The 27,400-nt window shown below is 44.5% G+C and overlaps 1 protein-coding gene across 1 annotated transcript in view; it reads left to right on the top strand.

Annotated features, from left to right (window-relative positions):
* Positions 1-14,678: 14,678 nt before the first annotated feature.
* MATCAP2 (microtubule associated tyrosine carboxypeptidase 2) overlaps positions 14,679-27,400 on the top strand; it is a 30,148-nt gene continuing 17,426 nt past the window's right edge. Inside the window, exons 1-2 of the mRNA XM_074150683.1 lie at positions 14,679-14,708; positions 22,253-22,935. Of these exons, the coding sequence (XP_074006784.1) occupies positions 14,684-14,708; positions 22,253-22,935 (708 nt within the window). The 5' untranslated portion in view covers positions 14,679-14,683. The remainder of the gene's footprint in view (positions 14,709-22,252; positions 22,936-27,400) is intronic.

Here is a 27,400-nt window from a genome sequence, read left to right as displayed (position 1 = left end):
AAATATTTTTTGAAAAAATCTTCAAGATTGGATGCTCTGGCCGACAAGTCTCTGTCTCTGCACCGTTCTCAGATGAACGTGGGTTGGAGCAGCCCAAGGTCCAGCATCAGAACTTGGTCACGCACACGTCTGAAAATGGGGACTTAGCAGGCGAGACTCATCACTCGTTCATAAGCTATGAACTAGTCTGTACAGTGATAAGGCTTTATTTCCTTCCAGAGAAACTAGGTACAGCTATCACTGGGAAATAACAGAACCATTCCAAATCAATGCAGGCAAATACCAGAAGATGAAATAGCCAACATGGAGCTCAGAGACGTCAGCAGAAAATTAAAATAGAGAATTACCATTAAGTTTTTTTCTGTCTCCTGCCACTCCAAAAGAAGAGAAGTCATGCACAATTTGAGCCCTTTCAATGTAATGGAATTACTGCAATTTAAACACACTTTCTGCTTTACGTGTGGATCTGTGAGGTTTATACACTGAGGCTCCAGCTGTCTCCTTGGTGCATGTCCAAACGTGGCTCCATCCATTACTATCATCTCTGAAATGATACGGCATAGCCTGGGGGGGCAACAAACATGGTGCTAGCTGCACAGCATAATAATAATAATACATAATGTACTAATAATACATAATTTACATAATAATCTCATCTGCTATTTAATATTAAAAAAGAGGGAAACAATCATGCCTTATTCTGTAAAATAAATGTCTTGTAAAAAATATTCCTATAAAGTACATTCTGGAAAATGAAATTGAGATTCCTAGGAGCATGTAACTGCTTAAAATGCAACGTGCATGTGACAAATGTCCTGTCCTTTTGGTCTCTGCAGAGCCAATAATTTCCTCATGATTTTGATCCAGACTCAGTGGGGCCCTGCTAAACATGAACATAATATGTAGTTTCTTAGCTTCTCGAGGGCTTATGTCTGTCTTCCAGAAAAGCAACAGATGGTAAATACATCTTATCCTTATATCACTCCAAAGAGCCAAAGAAAGTCAGTATTTTTCAGGAAGGGTGCTATAAAATGGCTATGAGATGCATTCTCTGTGGAATGGTGGAAGGTAGGGCCTCTAGCAATGAAATTTCCAGTCAGTTATTTTCTTCGTAATAAATTAATAAAACTACTTGCAATTTACAGAAAAAAAAAATCAAGTGGTGTTTCACAATCTGAAGGCATAAAGAAAAAGAAAGGGGAAAAAAAAAAGGAATGCCATGTTGAAACCAGTCAAACAATGAGCCAGCTCTGCCCGCCCAACAGCGTTATATTTTATGCCAGACTTTTGCATTCAAAAATTATGACTCACACTCTTCACCCCACGTGATACGGTTTAAGAGTTCTTCTTGCCAGGGGTTAGCTAATGAAAAGTAATCCCTTCTGTGACAATAAATAACACGATAGAAAGCACTTGGGGAACGGTTTTTGCTGGCTTGCAGTTTTCATGGGAATTGAGTGTGTGGGCACCGAAGCCAGTCATTCTTCTTTTAACGTGGCAAGAAAGGCTTTTTTACTTTCCCAAGTTTTCCTTCAAAAATTTGTCAAGCATATTGGCTCTTTCCAGGGGTATATTTTCATTTTCAGAAGGTTACAGAAGTTTGCACAAGCACTTTAATAAGAATGGAGCACTTTTTAACTAATAAGGAGAGCACCAGCCAAAGTTTTTTGTAGCTCTGGCTGCCTTACAATACCAATACAATCACAAATGTATAATATTGAAGGTGAAAATGCTGATCCCGGTGTAGTCCACTGCATAGTTCCATTTTGTAATCCTCTGAGAGTACTTCCTAAACCTTCCTTTCTGATGGGAAACTGAGTGCACAGTTCTGATTCCAAAGCAAGGTGCCTCCTTAGGTTCACGGAAGAAACTCAGTAACCCTGCCATTTAGAGAAAAATTCTATTTTACAACTTGTCATTTCCTTTATTCACAGTTCAATAATTCAGAGCGAAAGTTGATGCTCTCCTATCTTGCCCTTACAAGCAGAGTCAATCTACTGCATGGTGATACAGTGCATTATAGTACAGGATATTGTAGTATTCCTTGTAGTTTAGATTTACCTTCAAAAGGCATTTTTTTTACCAGAAAATTCACTCTTCTGCTCATCAGTTGGGAGCTGTCATGATTTTGATACTCGCTTCACACTGGTACGTGTGATTGCACAGGAAAGAGGAGAATCAAATGTATAGTCTAGTACACAGTGTTGCACATCATTATTTCTGGACTATCCTCCCATTACATTTAATTCTTCCTAGTGACTTCAGACGAAGGGTTTAAGGCAAGGAGACAGCCCTCGCAGAGCTGCTTGAGGACTGTGCCACCAGCAGAGACATCCCTCTCCTGTAGCCTGCCAGCTTTTTGCCCCCAGTGCGTTGTGGAGGATGGATGGTGGCCGGTCCGACTCTCTGTGCCTCAGTGCCTAAGGTGAAGCCAGGCTGGAAGAGATTCCCCTCTCCACAAGCACCACACTAGGACCCGTGTATAAGGGAATCCTGCAGAAGATCCTACAGAAGAGCAGTAAGAACATAATATCTGTCTTTTCCTCAGTAATGCTGAAATGAAGACCATATTGTGCCCTCTGATCCCCTTGAATATCCTAACATGCCAGAGACTTGGCCTCAGAAAAGGCAATTTTATCCCCAGACAATGAATAGAAAGGCTGGTCCATAGTATGGTGAAACAGCAGGTTTGATTAATCTGTATTTTCTACTGCAAATACTACATAACCAGAAATATTTTGATGGGCAGCATTTTTTTATACTGCCTTTGTCAGCTCCTATGATAATTGCAGAGGCAACTTAGGCTGACATTATCCAGTAAAGGATGTTTATGTCAGGAATATATATATTCCTGACATAATATATATATATATAAAATTATATATAACATTATATATATATATAAAAATATATATATACTGACATATATTTATGCCAGGAATAAGACAGGTTTGGGGAATAAGTAACTGAATATGAGACATGGATTTAAATTAGCACAAGTGTCTCTTTGAGTAACCCGAGTAGGAAATCGATAACCAACTCAACCAGACTAAAGGAATGTGAGACCCCGTAGCCATTACAGACCGACTTTCAGCTGGGATGGCGCTTTACCATACCAAAAGGCTTCATTTATTAATCTGTCATGGTAAGCATTGTTGGGGGAAAAAAAATCCCTTAAAATGGATGTTTTCAGAATGCACAGAATGAATTTCAAACGGTGTGAATTTTATTCTCTCACTTCGTCTCTTTGTCCTTTGCAAAATATGGGAGGTTCTCAGGAAAATGCTGTCTCACTGAAGATACCATTTATATTAAAGGTGGGAAAAGTGCACCATCGTTTATATTCTACCTTAAATTACCATATGATGACACTGATGGATTGTCAGAGCTGGCCTGCATCATCTCATATGAGAAGCGACCGGAGGAAAATCCCACACAGAAATCGAAGCTGGAAGGGAAAAGCAAAAACATTATGGGGAGAAAGAGTTAAAAAAAAGAAGAGTGGAGAATGGCAAATAATGAGGGAAGACAACAAAGAAAACAGGATGAAAAGGCAGAAGAGAAAATGTATTAAAATAGAAACATAGAGAAACAAGGAATGAGACAAAACTCGTATTTCATTAACAACGAGAGAGTTTCAGAAAAAATATCTGGGTGGTTGAACTCTGCATTTTTACAAGGCTCTGGGAGTTCAGAAACATTTGCCTGTCATGTGCTCTGAAAAGATTTATTATGTTCACAATTTTCATAGTATAATATTGCATTTGTATCACTAAGTCACAGAAAGTTTTCTCAGGACCTTGCATTTAGGTCTCCTGACCGGTTTACACAAGAGAAGGGGAATTAGACTTCCTTCTTCCTTCCTTCCTTCTGACTGGAAAAAGGGGAACATAACCCCAATATTCAAAAAAGAAAAAAAGGAAGACCCAGGGAACTATAGGCCAGTCAGCCTCACCTCTGTGCCTGGCAAGATCATGGAGCAGATCCTCCTGGAATCTCTGCTAAGGCACATGGAAAATAAAGAGGTGATTGGAGACAGCCAGCATGGCTTCACCAAGGGCAAATCGTGCCTGACAAATTTGGTGGCCTTTTACAATACTGCCACAGGCTTGGTGGACAAGGGCAGAGCAACAGACGTCATCTACCTGGATTTATGCAAAGCATTTGACACTGTCCCGCACGACATCCTGGTCTCAAAATTGGAAAGTCATGGGTTCGATGGATGGACCACTCAGTGGATCAGGAACTGGCTGGATGGCCGCACTCAAAGGGTTGTGGTCAACGGCTCAATGTCCAATTGGCGGCCAGTGACAAGTGGTGTTCCTCAGGGGTCAGTACTGGGACTAGTGCTGTTCAACATCTTTGTCGGAGACAAGGACAGTGGGATAGAGCGCACCCTCAGCAAGTTTGCCGACGACACCAAACTTGGTGGCGCAGTTGACACGCTGGAGGGAAGGGATGCCATCCAGAGGGACCTGGACAGGCTTGAGAGGTGGGCTCATGCAAATCGCATGAAGTTCAACCAGGCCAAGTGCAGGGTCCTGCACCTGGGACGTGGCAATCCCAGGCACAAATACATGTTGGGCAGAGAAAGGCTGGAGAGCAGCCCTGAGGAGAAGGATGTGGGGGGTGTTTGTGGATGAGAAGCTCAACATGAGCCGGCAATGTGTGCGGGCAGCCCAGAAAGCCAACCACATCCTGGGCTGCATCAAGAGAAGTGTGGCCAGCAGGGCAAGGGAGGTGATTCTGCCCCTCTACTCTGCGCGCATGAGACCCCACCTGGAGTACTGTGTCCAGCTTTGGAGTCCTCAGCACAGGAAGGACATGGACCTGTTGGAACAGGTCCAGCGAAGGGCCACGAAGATGCTCAGAGGGCTGGAGCACCTCCCCTATGAAAACAGGCTGAGAGAGCTGGGGTTGTTCAGCCTGGGGAAGAGAAGGCTCCAGGGAGACCTCATAGCAGCCTTCCAATATCTGAAGGGAGCCTACAGGAGAGCCGGAGAGGGACTCTTTGTCAGGAAGTGTAGTGACAGGACAAGGGGTAATGGTTTTAAATTGGAAGAGGGGAGATTTAGATTAGATATTAGGAGGAAATTCTTTCCTGTGAGGGTGGTGAAGCACTGGAACAGGTTGCCTGGGGAGGTTGTGGCTGCCCCATCCCTGGAGGGGTTCAAGGCCAGGCTGGATGGGGCTTTGAGCAACCTCCTCTAGTGGAGGTGTCCCTGCCCATGGCAGGGGGGTTGGAACTGGATGATCTTTAAGGTCCCTTCCAACTCTAACCATTCTATGATTCTATGATTCTTTTGTGTCTCAGTTAAAAAATACCCACTTTTATTTCTTTATCCATACGATACAGCTGTACTGTTTACTGACATAAAAATTTTTGAAAGAAAGCAAAGGGCCTGAGAATACTTAAGTGCCATTATGTTAATTTAGACCATGATGTTAATTTATAGTACCTGAGACTTGCTTGCAGCTCTGCAGCATAATGCAAATAATAATAATAAAAATAATAATCACATAATCACACCAGCGATTTCACCAGCCAAATAGTATCAGTTTATATTCTTGAAATAATTTTCTGAAAGATAGAAAAATTAGGAGATTATTTTTGAAAACCCATTTTTCAGCAAAAAAAAAAATTTTCTATCAGCTCTAGTTCCTTTTTTTGAAAACTCAGTATGATTTAAGCTCAATGGGTGATAATTTTCTGACATAATTCTTGCCATCTTAGTCTCAAATTTTAAATAAGTAAATGAAACTATAGAACACATAAAATAAGTCATAAATGATGCATAAGGAAGGCCCAGAATGTTACCTACAAAACTACCCTGAAGTTTTTAAATCTAAAGTAGCTGCTCCAAATTAAGCGTGGCCTATATAGTTTGCTAAACAAGGAAAGAACTAAGGGTATGAAACGGGGTTTATGTGCATTCAGGAAATATTTTTTTTAATCTTTTACTTTCCCTGTCATTTCTCTGAAAGAAATCCATGAAATCCTGACAGTAACATTAAATCTTTTCTGCAATAGCAGCACGTCTACACTAGAGGGTGGTACTTTGACAGGATTTGAGGCTGGCTAGTGTTTTGCTTGGGAAATCGCTTTTTCGGTATTTAGAATAAGAAGGTGCTGGTTTTAGAGAGAGAAATTCTACTGAAATTTGAACAAACACAATTAAAACAGTGATGATATTTTTCCACATGTCTACTCATGTGGGACAGTGGCAATACAGTCATCTCGGCGTCAGTAGAAACTACATCGATAATTACACTGAGGCTGTGTTAGAGATGAGTAAATGTCCCAAATATTTCCGTCTGATTTTGCTTAAAAAACTATTATGACATGGAAAATAGATTAACTAAAGGAATATGAAACTAAGATCATGGCTCATTATTAATGAGAGGGGCAGAAACATCTGATGGACTAAAACATAAAGTAGCAGTCTGTACTAGTACACATCAGTGAACTTCTCAGTGTGGTATCACAGAATCATGGAATTGTCTGGGTTGGAAGGGACCTTTCAGATCATCGAGTCCAACCATCAACCGAACTCTGATCAAAACCATCACTAAACCATGTCTCTAAGCACTATGTCAACCCGGCTTTGAAATACCTCCAGGGATGGGGCCTCAACCACTGCCCTGGGCAGCCCATTCCAAGGCTTAAGAACCCTTTCCATGGAAACATTTTTCCTAATATCCAATCTGAACCTCCCCTGGGGCAACTTGAGACCATTTCCTCTTGTCCCATCGCCTGGGACTTGGGAGAAGAGACCGACCCCCCCTGGCTACACCCTCCTTTCAGGGAGTTGGAGAGAGCGAGAAGGTCTCCCCTCAGCCTCCTTGTCTCCAGGCTGAACACCCCCAGCTCCCTCAGCCTCTCCTCACAAGACTTGTTCTCCAGACCCCTCACCAGCTCCGTTGCCCTTCTCTGGACCTGCTCCAGCCCCTCAATGGCTTCTTTGTGGGAAGAGGCCCAAAACTGGACACAGCCCTCGAGGTGGGGCCTCACCAGTGCCCAGTACAGGGGGACCATCACCTCCCGAGTCCTACTCCCCACGCTGTTCCTGACACAGGCCAGGATGCTGTTGGCCTTCTTGGCCACCTGGGCACACTGCTGGCTCCTGTTCAGCCCACAGTCCACCAACACCCCCAGGTCCTTTTCTGCCAGGCAGCTCCAGCCACTCTGCCCCAAGCCTGGAGTGCTGCAGGGGGTTGCTGTGACCCAAGGGCAGGACAATGAAATAAACAACACTGCCACATCACACCCACCAAGCTGCCGGTGGAGCCAAACCAGGGACCCATCCAGAGTGGCAAAGGGAAGAGATGAGTTTCCCTCAGAACAGATCCGCATGGTGAGCAATGACGTTGGACAAATAAAGAGGGTGGGAATGCCCAACAATAGTGGGGAAGAGGTGTCTCCGTCTCTCCTGACAACAGCATGATTCTGTAGGTCCACAGAAAATGATCCTGAAAGTGCAGATCTCTAGGGCAGTGGTGTCCCCTTACGCCAAGTTGAGCTGATGCTTCAGCACATAATAATCTCCATCATCCTTTATTCCCACTCCTTTCCCCGGCATAGTACCTGCCATTACAGACAGCCAAGTGGGGGTTCAGGGTCTAAAACAGGAGCTGCTGGACTTACCCAGTGTAAGTCTATATGATGGAGGATTGCCTCACCTGGCAATAAAACACGAAAGAAGGCAAAGGGAATGGATATGCCCAAGAGATTTTTTTTCTTCCCTTGTCTTTCCAGTGGTGGTGAGGACTCTCAGAACCCTAAACATGTCGCTCCACATCTCCAGGGGCTTTGGCTGCCTGGAACCCGAGTCGACATGGAGATGGTGGAGGTCTTGGACCATGAAGAGAGCTGCTGCTCCCTGAGAAGAGTTTGCAAGTGGCTTGGTATGGGCAGCTTGTCTTCTTAAACATCTAATCCAAAAATCTCATTTGAACTCAGCGGATCTGTGAGAAGGCAGATGGTGTGTGCCCTGCACTGGCATCCACTTTGGGAACTCTGGAGCTCCAACTCTGTGACTCGAGTAACACCGTGATGAAGTGGTACCCAGGCAATCTCCAAAACCACACAAGAGATGGAGGATAATAAGTTCTGAAAAGAACTGTTTTGGCTTATGCATCTCCTAAGCTTGTACACTATTTCCATCCGCTGAATTGTTACTGGTACCACTTGAAGGGGATCATTCACCATGGAGTAACTAAAATAGCCCCAGCTGGTTTATAGCCCCATGTAACCCCCCAAACAATGCAGGAACCTGCAAGGTAAAGCTAGATAGCAGTGCCAAGCATGTACTTGGAAACCGGAAAAAGCAAGTGGGCTTACCCCTTCTGTTCTGCTCCTCACTGAGCCCAGGGGACTTGCCAGAAGACCACTTTCTCCAGACCAGGCAAAGCCCCTTCTGCCCTACAGATCCTATCCTAAGTGAGAGGATCTGGATGTCCCACAAAATGAAATGCTTTGATGAAGAAGTAGATCAGCGCTCTTTCCCCAGCTGCTGGGTCTTTGCCCACCTGAGGTCAACCGTGAAGGGTTCTCCTGCTCCCAGCGCTGGGGCTCCAGCTGGAGGAGAGCGCTGGCCCCAGAGGGCAGGTGAGGTCTCTTTTCTTCAAAGCACAACGCAGTCACACCTATTAGCACACAAGTTGCATCTTGTAAAATGCTCCTAAGACCACGTTTCGTGTTTCCTGGATATCCCCTTTTCATTTTCTAAGTCTGTTGTACAGCCCGGAGCCGTAAAAAATAGGGGATTTGGGTAGAGGAAGAGGAAGGGATAAGGAAATGAATGGCAACAGGGAGAGGAATATTGTGCTTTTCTCAGGTTGGTTAAGAAACAACTGAAGACCCCACCTGATCAGCGAAAAAGGGCAATGCATTGCTTTGAAAACATTTGCTTTTCAACTGAAATGATCCCAGCACCACAGGAGAGCTAGCAGACTCCAAAAGGCCCAAAGACAAAGCACGAATATTTTTAAAATCCTCGTCTTTTTTTTCGGGGGGTGGGGGGTGGACTGTCGTTAGCCCCGTGCTGCCTGACGTGGTATTTGTGTTGCCACAGCGAAGTAACCGTGACTCACCTGCCGGTGTTTGCGGTTGGGCAGGCAGCCAGTCCTGCCTGCCACCACCCCAGGCACAGCATCCTGCCTTTCTCAGCAGGACCCCCACCACCACCCCTAGTGACAAGGCATTGCTGCAAAAGTGGCCAGATGGTTAGAAGAAGAAAGGTCATGAGGGGTGCACTGGTCCATCAGTCCATACTGTAAAGCAGGCACATGCTTGACTCTCACTAACGCATTTATATAACCCAGTTCTCTTTTTTTCTTAGTAGGTATATGACCTGGATGAAGGGATGGAATGTACCCTCAGCAAGTTTGCTGATGATATAAAACTGGGAGGGGTGGCTGACAACCCAAAAGGCTGTGCCACCATCCAGTGAGACCTAGACGGGCTGGAGAGTTGGGCAGAGAGGAACCTGATGAAATTCAACCAGGGCAAGTGTAGGGTGCTGCACCTGGGGAGGAATAACCCCCTGCACCAGGACAGGTTGGGGGCTGACCTGCTGGAGAGCTGCTCTGAGGAGAAAGACCTGGGAGTCCTGGTGGACAACAGGATGACCATGAGCCAGCAATGTGTCCTTGTGGCCAAGAAGGCCAATGGCATCCTGGGGTGCATCAAGAAGAGTGTGACCAGCAGGTGGAGGGAGGTCATCCCCCCCCTCTACTCTGCCCTGGGGAGGCCCCATCTGGAGCACTGGGTCCAGTTCTGGGCTCCCCAGTTCAAGAAGGACAGGGAACTGCTGGACAGGGTCCAGCAGAGGGCTACAAAGATGATGAGGGGCCTGGAGCATCTCTCTTATGAGGAAAGGCTGAGGGACTTGGGTCTTTTTAGTCTGGAGAAGAGAAGACTGAGGAGGGATCTGATCAACACCAATAAATCCTTAAAGGGTGGGTGTCAGGGGGATGGGGCCAGTCTTTTTTCAGTGGTGCCCAGGGACAGGACAAGAGGGAACGGGCACAAACTTGAACATAGGAAGTTCCATCTAAACATGAGGAGGAACTTCTTCACTTTGAGGGTGGCAGAGCCCTGGAAGAGGCTGCCCAGAGAGGTGGTGGAGTCTCCATCTCTGGAGACATTCAAACCCCACCTGGACACGTTCCTGTGCAACCTGCTCTGGGTGGACCTGCTTTGGCAGGGGAGGTTGGACTAGATGATCTCCAGAGGTGTCTTCCAAGCCTGTATCATTTTATCATCATCATCATTCTGTGTATAAATGCATTTGTGAGTGTGCAATAGCCATCTCTGGTTGTTTTTTTCCCCCATATGATAATGGGACAACAGTCAGCTACATTTGTAAGTTCACATCATGAGGATCTTACATTACTTTCACTTCTCTGAACTTTGCCGCAAGGTTTGCCTGCGTTTTGTTTGCCTTTGCTGGGCTGGGTTTACGGTATGGAGCCTCTTTAGCATAAAGTGGGAAAAATTACAATGGATAAATCAATCCAAATAGTGGAGCTGTATCAAGTTGTGCTCTTCAAGGCATCTTAAAATAGCAGTCCCATTGAATAATACTCTATGAGTAAGCAGCTCCCACAGGCGTGTGCTGCCTTTGCTGCGTACTAGAAACGTAGGACCCAGCTGACATCAGACAGCAATGTTAGACATTTCAGAAGGAGCTTCTAGAACGAAAACATCTGGAAGGATGGTCAGTTAGGAGTCCCTTGGTCAATAAAATTGTTTGGTCAGAAGATATTCAGCCAGCTAAGAGTCATTAAGTCAGGGAGAGGAGGCTAACGTTGCCGCTCTGGTGGCCTCGAAGCTGTGCCAAATTATGCAATTAATTAAGGACTCTTGTTCCCAGCTTTCCTAGTTTCTCAGGGATTCTTTCCTGGCAGCACCGAGAAATGGAAGAAAGATGGTGTGAATATGGAGGAGGAACCAGATAAAATTGACAGTAAAACAAACGTGTGTATAGATATTTATATGCATATTTAAAATCCAAATGCACATATACACATATATACGTGTGTGTGTTTGAATTTTGCAGCGTTAGCTTGTGGCAGATGTAGAGATCAATAAAACCTATCACTGCTCCAGACAGTATATGCTGCAGAGCTTATTGATGCTAATTTTCCTATAAAGATACTCTTCTGCATGCAAAACATTGCCATATTTTTGACAAATGAAATTGTCATTATTGTAATTGTAAATATGAAATTATCTCTGAAGTAAACCTGAGATTATCTCTGGAAGTTATGTCATGTTGAAGCTGGAATACCAGATGCCTGTCAGCTTGAATTCTGTTTCCTAACAGTGGGTAAGCGATACCAAGCTATAGATCTGCTTGTATTGTGGAACTGTGATATTTAAGCTGTATTCCACAGTGTGCCTCGTGTAAACCTTACCATTTGTCCCCATGTCCCCTCACCTCGCTACAGTGCGATCTGTGCCAGCTGCACTGATAGCTGCCAGGAATTTTTTCATGACAGAGCAGCTCATCTTTTTCCCACCGTCCATCCAGACAGACTTGCAAGCTAAGACACCTTTGAGGTCAGAACTGTTAGAGGTACATTAAATATATATATATATATAGTGTTTTACATATAAGCATTGATATGCTTAGTAATGTTTTCCTCGACTGAGCTTTCCACGTTATGCTTTTAATCGACAAACAGGACAATTCTTGCTCGGAGCCAAAGCAGAAAACAGGCAGGTGGCCTTTTAGCATCTCTCCTCTCTGCCTTCTGCTACTGCGTTTGGCGTCCTCCTGCTAGAGCCAGGAGCTAGCATGACCTAACACAACCTTCACACCACCCTGCAAAGGAAAGAGGCTGGCAGGAAAAGACAGAGCAAGGCAGAGGCAGCAGGTTCAGGGGTGACTGAACACCAAGCACTCGGTGAAAAAGGACTCACGGACACCAGGGAGAAGTAGGCAGAAGAGAAACATGGAAAGAAGGAATCCACCGGAGGGAGCAAGGGGAGAGAATAAATGTGTAAAATACACATCAAAAGCTGGAGTTACTGATTTCATTGCTACGGCTTCCAAGCATAGATGAAGTATCATCTCTAAGAGGAGAATTTAGGGTCTACACAGCAAAAGCATTGGGGAGTTGTGGTAAAATGGTGCACTGACGTGACTTTGTATCATTTCTTCATTCGCTGTGCTTGAACCGATTCCATGTTTTGGGATTTTTTTTTTTCCTGTAACTACCCTGCATCACAAGCAAACTCTAACCCATTAGTCATAGCTTTGTCTCTCTAAATTTAAAAGTGTTTATTCAGTTCCTGCTATTTGAGATTTGGAGACAAGCCTGCGGGTTCTAGATACAACAGTGCTAGCAAAAGTACATTAGAGGGTATTTTAGGTTAAACTTAGACGTGTTTACAGAGCATATCTCTTCTCTGTTCCTCAAAGAATTCAAGTTAAAAGGGACATCAAATGTGCCAGCTAGGTAGAAGTGTGCTTCTGCGCTAGCTCTTCATTAGCAGGCTGGGAAAAATGACACCTCAGTCTTTTCATATCTGGTCTTAAAAGCGCCTGTCTCTGCCTGCGTGTGAGACAGTAGGAAATAAAATGAAAAATATGTGCTTTGAACTCTTTTTCTTTTAATAATTATTGCCTGAAGAGAGAACTATGTGATCAGGGTCTGCTCAGTCGTATGACTGCAGACACGCAAGTGTCTGTAAGGATTCATGAAGTTCAGTAAAACTTTTCCAGGTAGGACACAGAAAGGAGTTCTCAAGAATCATCAATGAGCTGTGATCTGTGGACTTCCCATCCTTGCTTCATGATGATAGGACCAGATCTCATACCTTAGAGGACAACGTTATGGAGAGAATCTGTGTCCAGTGCATTGCAGTTATGAATTTACTGATCGGAGGGAAGGCGGCAGACATTTCAGGTATTCAACCAAAGCAGCGCACAACTTCCCAGCTCTCCTCTCCCTGGCACATCACTACATCCACATAGACTCCGTCTGGTTGGAAGAGACCTTTAAGATCATTGAGCCCAACCGTTAACCCAGCACTACCAAGTTACCACTCAGCCATGTCCCTCAGCACCACATCTCTGAAATACCTCCAGCGATGGTGCCTCAACCACTTCCCTGGGCAGCCTGTTCCGACACTTGACAACCCTTTCAGCGAAGAAATTTTTCCTAATATCCACTCTGAACCTCCCCTGGCACAACTGGAGCCATTTCCTCTCATCCTATCACTTGTTACTTGGGAGAAGAGACCGACCCCCATCTCAGTACACCCTCCTTAACGTATGTTGAGCACTATTGTGCTGTTAAGTCACTTTCAATTAAATTACTTTCTCTATTAAGCATTGACCACTTAGAAAAGTAAATGCACTGACACACTAAAATGTATTCTGGTGTAATCTGACTTTAGTAAGGCCCTTAAGTCTGCATGAAGAGTAGAAAATCTTCCTACACCATGCCTGCATCAATTGATTACACAACTGTAATTGGAAAGGTAGAGTAACTAGAATCATAGAACCATAGAATGGTTAGAGTTGGAAGGGACCTTAAAGATCATCCAGTTCCAACCCCCCTGCCCTGGGCAGGGACACCTCCCACCAGACCAGGTTGCTCAAAGCCCCATCCAACCTGGCCTTGAAGCCCTCCAGGGATGGGGCAGCCACAGCTTCTCTGGGCAACCTGGGCCAGTGCTTCACCACCCTCACAGGAAAGAATTTCTTTCTAGTATCTCATCTAAATCTCCCCTCTTTCAATTTAAAACCATTACCCCTTGTCCTGTCACTACACTCCCTGACAAAGAGCCCCTCTCTAGCTCGCAACTAGTTCCTGTTTGATGTTCAACGGGCATTTTAAACGGTGCAGATTACGTTTCAAGGAGTGAAAGATTTCATAAGCAAAGCAACAGACTGCACAGCGAGTAAAGCAACAGGAGGATGCAATATAAAATCTACCTTCCGCTTTAAATTGTAGTTAATGCTTATCAAGCAAAATCCTTGATTACTAAAACCAGTTATTGCCCCAAACTGTTGCTCTGATGCCATTCCACTTCAGCAAGAGGCGACGGCTCCTTGTGCTGTCCCAGGGTGGCACACACCCTGCTGAGCACCCATGTCCCACGCAGGCCTTTCCCTGCCTCAGGCGCCGCTGATTATTACCAATCATACCAATTACCATCAATCACAGCAATTATGATAGTCGGTAAGTGTACACCTACTGCAATTCAGTCGCCGGATTCAGTGCAAGGTACCCCTGCTAGACTCCGAAAACCCGTCGATGTTGGCGGCTCCTCACGCCCAGCCCTGCCGGTGTGACCAAGATTTTGGGTGCCGCTGGGTGCGGCACCTCGGGACACTGGCAGGGCCGCCCCGCCCCCTGAACTACAACTCCCAGGATGCACTTCGCCCCCCCGCTGGCCGGGCCAGCGCTCGGACACCGCAGGGCATGCCGGGACTTGTAGTCTGCAGGGCCCGGCGTGCGCTCAGCTCCTGCCAGCCGGGCTCCTTCGGCCGCGGCGGGGCCGGGCCGGCTTCGGTGAGGCGTCGAGGCCGGCACAGCCCGCGCCGCGCCCCGTGTCGGTCGCTGCCTCCCTCCTCGCCTCTCCTCAGGGCTCCCCGCCCAGGAGGCGGGAGCCCGCCGCGCAGGGGAGGGGGGGGAAGCCAGCGGGGCTGCCCGGCGGAGCACCATGCTGGAGTCCATCTGTGTCACCGGTAAGTGCCGCTCCTGGGGGGGCAGCCTGAGGCAGGGCCGGGCCCCGGCTGCGCGTGCGGGGCGGCACCGGGTCGGCGAGGGGCGAGGGGCAGCGGGAGGAGGACAAGGCGGGGCCGTTTTCCCCGCCGATCCCCACAGCGGCACCGGCCGCCGCCCCCCAACCCCTCCTGCCCGGCGCCAACGGCTGCTCCCGGGCCGGGAAAAAACCACCGGCGGAGGAGCCGAGGGGTTTCCGTGAGCTCCGTCCCTGCTCCTGGGGACCGGGGGAAGGTGCCCCGCTTGAGGAGAGGCGGCCAAGCGGGGGGTCTCCTCGGTGGGTAGGGGCCGTGTCCCCTTCCAGCGACAGGGACAGGGCGGGGGGGTGGCCCCTGCCCACCTTTCGGTGGGGCGAGGGACAGGAGATGGCAAAGAAAAACGTTAATAAAAATATTACTCGTTACGTCTGCGTCTTTCACTTTTTGGCTCTGCCCTTGGCCGTATTTTCAGAGAACTTTACGAATCTTTATGGTTCGTGTACGTAAAAAGCTGCACTAGGCTATAGAGCCATAACGTGGGATGGCTTTGGGTGGTATCAGGAGGTTTTACCCTCGGTGCTGTGTGTGTGCGATGCGCAGGAAAACCTCCAACGCGGTTTCTCCACTCGGGTGTTTTCCTTGTTTAAATTCGACATCATTCCGCGTGTCGTTCCTTCAGCTGCTTCAAGCCAGATCTAGAGGAGATCGGAGGCGGCGTGGTGTCCCCTCGTATGATGCTGCTACGATCAGAGTTAAGATTTCTTAGAGCTGCTCTTTCTCTGTGAAGCGTATGTGCCCTTCCGTCTGCGCGTGGATAAAAACTGAAAGAGGAGAGATTTAGTTGAGATCTCAGGAAGAAGTTCTTTGCTGTGAGGGTGGTGAGACCCTGGAACAGGTTGCCCAGAGAAGCTGTGGCTGCCCCATCCCTGGAGGGCTTCAAGGCCAGGCTGGATGGGGCTTTGAGCAACCTGGTCTGGTGGGAGGTGTCCCTGCCCAGGGCAGGGGGTTGGAACTCGATGGGGGGTTCTGTGGGCGTTGGAACTCGATCTTTAAGGTCCCTTCCAACTCTAACCATTCTCTGATTCTATATAAGTAGGGTGTTACTTCTGGTAACGGGTATAGAAATAAAGTTCATGGAACCAGACAGAGCATCCATCTAGAGCATGGGTATAAACTGAAAGAGGGGAGATTGAGATGAGATCTCAGGAAGAAATTCTTTCCTGTGAGGGTGGTGAGACACTGGCCCAGGTTGCCCAGAGAAGCTGTGGCTGCCCCATCCCTGGAGGGCTTCAAGGCCAGGCTGGATGGGGCTTTGAGCAACCTGGTCTGGTGGGAGGTGTCCCTGCCCAGGGCAGGGGGGTTGGAACTGGATGATCTTTAAGGTCCCTTCAGACTCTAACCGTTCTCTGATTCTATATAAGTAGGGTGTTACTTCTGGTAACGGGTATAGAAATAAAGTTCATGGAACCAGACAGAGCATCCCTAGAGATGAACAACAGGAACTGTAAGGAACAACAGGAACTGTAATCTTAAAGGATTAAGATTTCTTAAGAGGAAAGATGGTTATTTTGGGTCCATACCCCTCAGTCAACTGTTCCCAAACACACCTGTGCTGCAGCAGAGCAAGCTAGAGCTCTCCTCGAATGGAAATTTCATCCTGCGCAGGTCTGCCTATAAATCAGTTATGTGATTATATCCCCAGTCTATTAAATCAATGGGAGTTTGTTACTTGATTTCATTAGGGCCAAGTCTTCACTTTTACTGATTATTACTGTGCTCATAAAATTTGATTTGAAGAACCTAAATTTGGAGTCAGTTGCATAATATCATATTTCAGTGTAGTAACATGCGTGCAAGAAATTGCTTGCAAGTCAGTTAATTTATATTTTTTTTTTTAAGGTAGAAAGAGTACATCTTAAGCATCATTGCAATTTTAAAGAATTAAAAAAACATACTGCACAGTCTAAAATCATGCCAATGACTCCCATAAATGCCGGATATATAGGAGAGTTATTTACAAACGCTGGCAGTTAATGAATCAGACATGCAAGTTGGCTCTTGGTTTTGGAGCTCAGAATTAAAGTTGAATGACAGATACACTGCTAGAGGAGGAAAGAAATGTGTGGATATTTTGGAAAAAAAAATATTCTTAGGTTACGTGTCAAAGTTCCCAACATCATATGGCTTCTAGTTAATTACTAATTTGCTGTGAATATAGAAAATAGCTCAGCGCCAGTCTTTTTACAGGAGCACACTGACTAATTCTAAAGCAATCCATTTTCAGTCACTATAGACAGGGTTTCTAGCGCTGTTCGGTTCGAGTTGCCTGACACATTCTGTTCAAAACGTGACTGTTTGGAAAATTTAGAGGTGTTTATAGTGCTGGTGAATTATACTACAGGATTCTGCGCGGGTTCTGTTACTCCACAAACATAAGCCTGTAGTATTTGAGAGGCAGTGGAAGATTACATATTCATATATAACACTCTCCAAATACCTATCTTTATTAACCTCATTCCACCTGTGGAACACATATTTAAGAAGATGCTTGGATAGTAACTAGCCAGTGGCCTAGAGGAAGATTTTTTTTTCCATGACACTCCCCAAGGTCTGGAAAAATTCTTACATTGGGCTTTTACTACGCATATTATTAATATAATAAAAGATTAGCTCAATACATCAATTCATAAAGGATGGAAACCATTAATGTAACCTTGTTCCTGAATTTAACGTGAAATCTAACAGATGTGAGTTTAAAACGGTAACTATTACAGATTAAACAAACGCACTGGAGAAAGAACTTTAAAATTTGGTGTTTTGCAACATGATTTTGATGTCGCCTCAAATACTGTTTTCTAGTTTATTTTGTAAAATTATGGTGTTCACGGGACCAACCCAAAAATGTAGACCAGCAGTTAAGTGACTTATGTGAAAACTACAGTGTTATCTAATATAATCTTTCAAATCTGCTGGGTTATCTCTTGATTCTATGTTTCCAGCACAGTTATGCATAAAACAGTGTCCTTTAGTCAGAAGACAATTAAGGACAGCCACACTTAGTTTGGCAGCTGAAAAATCACTTTGCTACGAGATCGCACATAAAAAGTAACTACAGATTTGGGGACAACTATTTTTGATATCAACCATGTGCGTGTGAAACCTGCCAGCGTGTGTTCAGCGCTCGACCACCGTTTGTGACACTTGCAGGAGAATTCTGACTTGGGATGTTCAGAAATTACGTAGATCTAAATGCAGTTTTAGTGGCCAACGACACCACTTAGCTCTGAAAGCTTACTGTCCTGAGTTTTTGGCATTGGATCGACACAAGAGCTTGGGGGAATTTTTTTAAGGTCATTTTGAAATCTGATTCTGGTTTTGTTGCTTTTTTTTTTTTCCTTTTCTATTTATCACTTCTTAGATACTCTTGTGGTATTAATTCAAAGTATTCCCTGTGTAGTAGCAATTTAAGGCTTCTCTGCTCTTTGTGGCTTTTGAGAATTGGTGAGTAGAGAAGGTGACACATTACCACCGCTACCGTTACGTTATTATCTCTTGTCTGTATTTTAAGAAGTATCTCTTGAATTTCCAACTTCTATTTTGTCTACACGAACAAAGTCCCGTGCTCAGAAATGTAACATTTCTGACTTAAGACATTCTGGAAAACTTGCTTTTCATTTATCCTTCTTAAAAGTAAGGATTCTTGTACTGTAACACTTGGTACAGGCCTGAAGTCACAGAATCACAGAATGCTATGGGGTTGGAAGGGACCTCTGGAGATTATCTAGTACAACCCCCTGCCAGAGGTCCACCCAGAGCAGGTTGCACAGGAACGTGTCCAGGCAGGTTTGGAACGTCTCCAGAGAAGGAGACTCCATCACTTCTCTGGGCAGCCTCTTCCAGGGCTCTGCCACCTTCACAAGAAGGAAGTTCCCCCTCATGTTTAGATGGAACTTCTTATGTTCCAGTTTGTGCCTGTTCCCTCTTGTCCTGTCCCCGGGCACCACTGAAAAAAGACTGGCCCCATCCTCCTGACACCCACCCTTGAAGTATTTATAGGCGTTGATCAATTAAGTCAATCTTGCGTACTTGCCAAGAAATACGTGTGAGCTGTCATCTCATTCTGTTGTCCAGAAAATGCCTCATTTTATAGCAGTTGTTTGTAGATAAGAAACACATAAGTGAATGCCCACTGCAGGGTGGGCAGGGTGTCCTGGCTGCGCACAAGGTGCTGTTTACCTAGTGATGAGAACTGTGGTTCCTCACCACTACCGCTGGTGGTGACATAAGAGGATGACCCTGGCAGACAGGCAGTCAGCCGTGTGATGAGAACGATCCCACAGAACGTGAGCAAGAACACCACGGAGGGCGTTGCTGCACCGAGCAAAGAAAGAAGATTCGCAAACTTACTGGGAACAAAACTGAGCTTGCGTAAGATACGCACGCTTTAGTGGAGGAAAATAACCTAGTGCTTCTACCTCTCTCCTTCCAGTGGGGAGAACACCCGGGCTGCAGATTGCCCATTGTATGTTCACGCAAATAGGACGTCTGTCGTCTTGCTTTTTAGACCAGCATCTTCAGGAGAACCCGGGAAGTCCCGACAGAGGTCCAACAGCATGAAATACATCGTCATGGTGCTTACTTTGGGAGGAAAACCTAATTTTACTGTGAAAGCGAAGCTGAAACCAAACTACTATCGATTTTTTTTTTTTTTTTTTCCCTTGGAGGCATTTAATGATCTCTTTCTAATGTTCCATTCAGAGTATAATTACTGTATGTAAAATAATTACAGCTCAGCCATGTATATCTGTGGGCTGAAGCTCAAATCCCTTTTGGGGGCTTTAATCGAGCTCCAGCCACCGCTCCTGTTCTGCAGATCTTTTCATCTTAGGTGCAGAAGTAGGAAGCGTTCGTCTGTGGCAGTATTTATTTGCACCTTTCCTTTCAGCTTACCTAATGCTCTAAGATGGTGAGAGAAGGGGATGGTGAGAACCAGTGAATCATAGAATCATAGAATCATCTGGGCCGGAAGGGACCTTCAGAGGTCATCTAGTCCGACCTCCCCGCAGTCAGCAGGGACACCCCCAACTAGACCAGGTTGCCCAGGGCCTCATCGAGCTTCACCTTGAATATCTCAAGGGAAGGGGCCTCAACCACCTCCCTGGGCAACCCCTTCCAGTGTTCCACCACCCTCATGGTAAAGAACTTTTTCCTAATGTCTAATCTAAATCTGCTTTTTTCCAGTTTAAAGCCATTGCCCCTCGTCCTGTCACCGCAGGCCTTTGTAAACAGACCCTCCCCAGCCTTCCTGTAGGCCCCCCTCAGGTACTGGAAGGCCGCTATGAGGTCTCCCCAGAGCCTCCTCTTCTCCAGGCTGAACAACCCCAGCTCCCTCAGCCTGTCCTCATAGCAGAGGTGCTCCAGCCCCCTGATCATTTTCGTGGCCCTCCTCTGGACCCGCTCCATCAGGTCCATGTCCTTTCTATATTGAGGGCTCCAGACCTGCACACAGTACTCCAGGGGAGGTCTCACCAGAGCAGAGCAAAGTGGCAGAATCACCTCTCTGGATCTGCTGGCAACACTTCTCTTGATGCAGCCCAGGATGTGATTGGCCTTCTGGGCTGCAAGTGCACATTGCCTGCTCATGTCGTCCATCAGCATCCCCCCTTCTCGTCCATCAGCATCCCCAAGTCCCTTTCCTCAGGGCTGCTTTCTAATACCTCATCCCCCAGTCTGTATTGATAGCGAGGATTGTTCCGGCCCAGGTGCATAACTCTGTACTTGCTCTTGTTGAACCTCATGAGGTTCATCTGGGCCCACCTCTCCAGCCTGTCCAGGTCCCTCTGAATGACATCCCGTCCCTCTGGTGTATCGACAACACCACACAGCTTGGTGTCGTCCGCAAACTTGCTGATGGTAGACTCCATCCCTCTGTCTATATCGTTGATAAAAATGTTGAACAGTACTGGTCCCAGCACAGACCCTTGAGGGACACCACTTGTCACTGCTCTCCATCTGGACTTCAAGCCATTGAGTACTACCCTCTGGATATGACCATCCAGCCAATTCCTTATCCACTGAACCGTCCACCCATCAAATCAGTATCTCTCCAGTTTGGCGAGCAGGATGTCATGGGGGACCGTGTCAAAGGCCTTACAGAAGTCCAGATAGATCACATCTATAGGTCGTCCCTTATCTAGTGACATAGTCACTCCATCATAGAAGGCCACTAGGTTAGTCAGGCAGGACCTGCCCCCAGTAAAGCCATGTTGGCTGTCCTGAATCATCCCCCTGTCCTCCATGTGCCCAAGCATGGCGTCCAGAAGGATCTGCTCCATGATCTTCCCAGGCACAGAGGTGAGGCTGACAGGTCGGTAGTTCCCAGGGTCCTCCTTTCTACCCTTTTAAAAAATGGGTGTGATGTTTCCTTTCTTCCAGTCTGCAGGGGCTTCACTTGACTGCCATGACTTCTCAAATATCATGGAAAGTGGCTGAAGAGAGGTCGCTTCTCTCTAACGAGCCAGCACAAATGTTAAATATGTTATATGTTAAATATATTTATATTTTTATATGTTTTTTATAACATATTTTTATATGTTATATGTTAAATATATATATGTTAAATATTAAAAGCACAGTTTTAATCCTCAGTGGCTTTTCTGTGTGGCTGTTCTGCACTAGGGACCCCCCCGCCCCCGGCAGTCAGAGCAAGAAAGGAGGGTTCCTTCACTAAAGGAACATTATTCACTTCTTGAATTCAGTTTTCTGAAAGCCAGCTGTTATTGTAGAACAACTTTGTCTTAAGGATTCTTAGGGGGGGTGTTTGTAACCAGCTGGTCTCTCATCTCTCTCCTCTTTAAATACAGCTTGCTGTCTGTATCAAGAAGGAATATATGAAATTGGGAGTCTTTTAACCTTATATTACTATTCATATGGTGGTGTAAATTGTTGGCAGTGGCTGGCCCATTCCAATTTTTTTTATTTTTTTTTTTTTCCCCCCAAGAGTAAATTCTGTGAATCAGATTTTGCAGATGAGACCGCACCAGTCTGCTTCTATCACAGCACAGATCCCTGGGGGGGCGTCACTCCAAATACCGGGCGTACGCTGCTATACGGTTTCCTGTGTTTTAAGTTACTCTTTATCCATACAGAAATCCTTCCCTGCATGATAAAGACAAATGAGATTTTGCTCAGAAATTTGTCAATGTAACAGTAAACCTTCACGAAGTCCTGCGCAGAGTCTTGTTTTAAACATACTAGTTCTTAGCTGCAAACAGTACGCTTGTGCAGGGAGGTGCGGGCATAAAATACTTGCTTAGCTGGGTCTTACAAGTCTCGGTCTAATTGTTCAGAAGTGATGGACACACACAATTCTCCCACATGTCTAGAGGTCAAGATTAACTTGATGTGACTGCAGATAAGATAAGCCCTGCGTTTCGTTCATGTTGCAGTTTTGAGTCCTTAAGATTCCTGGGTGAAATAAAATTTGTCCTCAAGCTTTGTGTTTTTTTTTTTCCTCCCCTTCAATGCAGAAAAACTTCACTGGCCTAAGACAGAGCTTTCTAAGAAATCGATCCTGAGTCCAGTAGAACATAAGCTGAACATAAATAATGAAAACAGCCTCCAGCACCCACCTTCTGGGATCCTTAAGGACATTTTCACGACAGGAACCAGTAGCTACAACGTCCTTCTGCAGAGCAAAGAGGAGAAGAAACACCACGCTCAAAAGCAGTCATCTGCTCACCACAAGAAGCACAGAAAAACCGTAAAGTGTTCTACCACCTTGCGAAGCAACGAGCACCGCAAAATCAAAGTCCCGGTCCCCTTGCTCAGCGGCGGATGGTGCTGCACAAACAGACAGCCCTCCATTGTCGTCGCTAGCCCAGTGTCTACCAGCACAAAGTTTACAACCAGTATCTCGGTTGCAGGGAGCAGCAGAGGACTGCCGCCTCGACCCAGAAGTAGAACGAAGAGGCATTTTAATCTAACAAAGCCGAAGCAATCCCAGCCCTCCAAAAGCCATGGAAAAGAAAGTGATGTCTCGGGCCAAAAGCTCTGCCTATTGACTGCCATCAAGCCTTCCAACGTGGAGAAAGAGAAGATGAAGTTCTTCGATTCGGATTTCACATACAATCCTCAGTTTGAATATGAAAACCCTGCTCTGCCAAACGTGTTAGCTAAGCACAGCCATGCATCTGACAGATTCCTTAAGCAGGTATAGTTACTTTTTTTCCCTTCCTTTTCCACTGATGAGTTTTTCCTACACCTATTAGGATGTTGTTTGGCTATGTTCATAACAAGTTCTTTCTTCTTATCATGCTCCCCTGCTTTTTGGGAAATGCATCAAAGATGAGAATACAACAGTAGAACTGAAATAAAATCTTTTTTGGTTAAAAAATGAAAGCTTGCGTAATGTTTACAGGATTCCATAGGATAAAGGCACAGTTCCTTATAGATGGGTTTACATGAAACATAATTTAAGGCAAGAAAGCAGAGCTCAATACAGGAAAAATTCAATGCCTAAATAGGCTTTAATAGAATGATGAAAAAAAAACCAGTGTAGAAATCCTGCCAATCCTCTTGGTGATACAAGGATTGGGAGGAGATAGCAATTATTTGAAGTCATGGTTATTGGATAAGCATATGTTGATGTTCCTTGTCTTAATCAACTTTGCAAGGATATTTGCATATACATTAAGCCCAATCAAGCAGCAGTCAAACTCCATTCCAGAAAGGGGTAAAATTTAAAAGGACAGGCCTGCCATCCTGCCATCACCATACCCCCGTGGGTTTTTTTCCATAATACACAACCACACTGCTGACATTCAGGCATTCCCATTTTGTGAAACTGCCCTGGCTTCCTACCTGTCTTTGAGTTACAAAAAAACCAAAACCCAACATGAACAACAAAAACCTTGCTTTCAACTTTGACCTAAGTGACAAAACCCAGTGCTTATCTCTACAATAACAGAACCAGGTCCTCTTCCCACTTCCCCTATTTTAAAATGGTTTAGGAAGATCTTATTTAAGTCTGACAAGCTTTTCTAAATAGGGAATCTAATTTTTCAAGTGATACTTAACTTGGGAAGAGATCCTGCCGTTCCATGAGTTTCACTTTTGTGATATGAATGTTTCACTTAAACCCCCCCCCCCCCCCAAAAAAAATTCTTGGTGAAAAACATGCATGAATTAAAGTGCCATGGATTCTGATAATTGACCCTTCACTTGTAGAGGGTCTGAGTTTCTCCCCCATCCCCTCCAAATTCAAGAACACAGATAGGTGTTATTACCCATTAAACTGTTGTATTGTAAGGCTTGGTCTGCATTTTCACATTAAAAAATATCTATTTATTTTAAAAACTCAGTAGCTGGGTTTTCCTTTAGAATTTATTTTCTTTGTGAAAACATCTGTTCTGTTCTTAAAGTCAGCTTCCATACTTCTAAACAAATAACTAAATCATACTGACACCAAGTGAAACTACTCCTTGACTAGAGCTCTTTAACAAGTTTTCCTTTGATTTTTTTTATAGCAATATTAATAGCAACAGTAGCAAAATATTTTATAGCAATATTTTTATAGCAACATTAATCATAGATTACAGCAAACCAACAATAACTAATTTGCCAAACTGAGTTTAATACAAATTATCCTTTTTTAGTATGAGGTAGCAGAGCCTTAAAAATTATTTTATGCCTGATGATTTTATGGAGCAGGTCTGGCATTGATTTACCCATCTGTTAATAAAAAGGCCCACACCCAAATAACGAATGATTCCTCAGTATTGTTCAGGTTTGTAACTCTGCCTTTTTCCCTTTACGTACAAAGCATGGGAAAATAAAGGCTTTATAAAAAACAGTGAAGGATTTAATATTCAATGAAATACGATATTTCTGAAACTTAGCAAGGAGGATGTAAATTGTTTCATAAGGTTTAGTTTCAGTTACAGAAGTTCTTAGCAAGAAAAGCATTTCTTCAAAGTTCAGCTTCTAAAAACACTGAACAACAATATCTTGAACTTCATATAAATGACAAAAAAAAAGCAGTTTTGCCGCAGCTCCAAGCCCAGCAGGTGGCACTCTCTCTTTTTTATCTACAACTAACCAGAATTCTTCATCTCCATGCAAATTTGAATTCCCTTCCATGCAAATCTACTATCCAGAAAAAACAGCATTAATCAAAACTTTAATCAGCAAATATTCTATGAGCACTTGCTTTCCTCAGTGCTTTTTTTTTTTTAAATGAAGATTTTACTTGTCAGAAGACACACGTAGGTATCCTATAGGAACTGTTAAATTCGGGAAAGACTACTTCAGTTGCAAAAAAAAAAAAAAGGACTCAGTGTCAAGATTCAGGTCTGCAGTAAGAACTCAACCGAGTGTAGCCATCCTTTTTCCTGCAACAAGGAGAAATTCAAATTTGGTGGTGGTGTTGGGTTTTGTTTTGTTTTTGTTTTTGTTTTTTTTTTTGTTTGTTTTGTGTTTTGTTTTGTTTTGTTTTTTTTAAACATTTCTGGCTTTCATTTGTTGCTGTACTTATTTTAGGAAGCTTTCAGTGAACAGAAAAGGAATTATTCCTATTTTATTGTCTGAAAGGTGCTTACAGCAACTTACGCCTGGTTGCTCTTCCGTGACCAACATCTGTAAAAATAGCTTTTTACTGACAGAACTCACTAATTTTACAGGGGGCTTTTAGGATACTTCAGTGAAATAAGCTCAAAACCTGACATTTTAGGATTTTAGAGGGTTTTTAATAATTTCAAAAATATTTTTACCCACAGCTGTGCATAACCTGATAAGACATCAAAACAGACTGTGTTTTCTTATTGCCCTTTCTGCTTTTGTGCATGTCTGTGGAATTGGTTAATACAGCATTACTGCAACATACCTGGGACAAATCACACCCTGCCATTTTAATATATATATTTTATTTTTAAGAACACTGAATTTGCAAACTATTAACACGGCAATGCTGCAATGGGGAATGCACGGGCTCATGAGCACCCACTTCACCCCCAGACCCCTCTAGTCAGAGCAAAGATTTTAAACCGTGGGCACAGCCCAACAATTTTATCCATTGACTTTTGATGGACATCGAGTCAACATTTTTGAATTATTAATACATCTGAAAATAATATTTTTAATGTCTCTCTTCTACTTTGTTTCCTCACTACTTTATCTTGTTTCCTTCATAATAAGGTTCTTTCATGAGTCAAACAATACGTGCATTTAGGGAAGAGAAATCGGGAATAAAAAAATAGCGTGCAGACTTGCAGCTTTTCACATTGACTAAAGCATCTAATATTACAGAAGTTAATTCTCATATTGCTGCGTTTCAAAGTCAGGGCAGCAACTTTGTCCTCCAAGTACTACAAAAGTTTTCTTTTAAGCACTCCTTCTGGCTCAAACTACTTGTCCTTCACTGTTCAGTTTTCTTAAAGCTTAAAGTGCTTATTATTTTTGCACAGATGCTAGAGGTGGCATTACTTAGCTAGAAGGAATTGTCCCCAGTGTTTGCAGAGCAGATGACTTAACAGTTGCAATTTGCTGAACCAAAATCAGCAAGGAGGTTGCAGCTTCGAGTAACCTGTGCGTTAACACCTTTTTTCTTTGAATTGTACGTGAAGACAGGAAATGTATTTTATATATATGTGGGTTTAAAAAAACAAAACAAAAAAAAAAAAAACCCATCATTTTATTGAATGAGTAATCCCTCATGGGAAAGAGCTGTACACCCTTTTCCCTTGTACTCATAAAAATATAACACTTTTGAGTTAATAAGTAAGTTGTGCCACGTTACAGAATCACAGAATGCTATGGGGTTGGAAAGGACCTCTGGAGTTCATCTAGTCCAACCTCCCTGCCAAAGCAGGTCCACCCAAAGCAGGTTGCACAGGAACGTGTCCGGGCAGGTTTGGAGTGTCTCCAGAGAAGGAAACTCCGCCGCCTCTCTGGGCAGCCTGTTCCAGGGCTCTGCCACCCTCACAGGAAAGAAGTTCTTCCTCATGTTTAGGTGGAACTCCTTATGTTCAAGTTTGTGCCCATTTCCTCGTCCTGTCCCTGGGCACCACTGAAAAAAGACTGGCCCCATCCTCCTGACACCCACCCTTTAAGGATTTATAGGTGTTGATCAAACCCCCCCTCAGTCTTCTCTTCTCCAGACTAAGAAGCCCCAAGTCCCTCAGCCTTTCCTCTTAAGAGAGATGCTCCAGGCCCCTCATCATCTTCGTAGTCCTTTGCAAGTGTTTGTATTACATACTTTTCAAGTCATCAATACAAACAGCCTACAATTAGCAAATTTATCAGGTGTTGGAAAAATAGTTAGGTGGAGCTGGAAGGCTACATAACATGACATTCAACAATGAGTAATCCTTTGCAATGTCCAGCTGATGTCACCACTTAGGCATATCGAAAATTCAAGGATTACTGGCTGTAAATTATAAAACACCTCATTCTCCACTAGTAACAAACTCCCTCCTAAACTAAGATCTATAGATAAAGTAGTTAATATATAACACAGAGCATGTCAAGCCATCCAAGTAGCAGAAGTTCTCAGGGTCCTACAAAAACTTCTCTCTTCTATTAGAAGAGACTCTAGATCACTTCTGGTGATACTACAGTAAGAGCACAGATTTGTTTCAGGACACAGTTTCATAGGGAAAAAAAAAGAGTATTAATTTTTA

Source organism: Numenius arquata, chromosome 7 (assembly GCF_964106895.1).
Source record: "Numenius arquata chromosome 7, bNumArq3.hap1.1, whole genome shotgun sequence".
Lineage (NCBI taxonomy): Eukaryota > Metazoa > Chordata > Aves > Charadriiformes > Scolopacidae > Numenius > Numenius arquata.
Note: the sequence above shows the minus strand (reverse complement) of the source record. Positions and strands in the feature narration are given on the sequence as shown.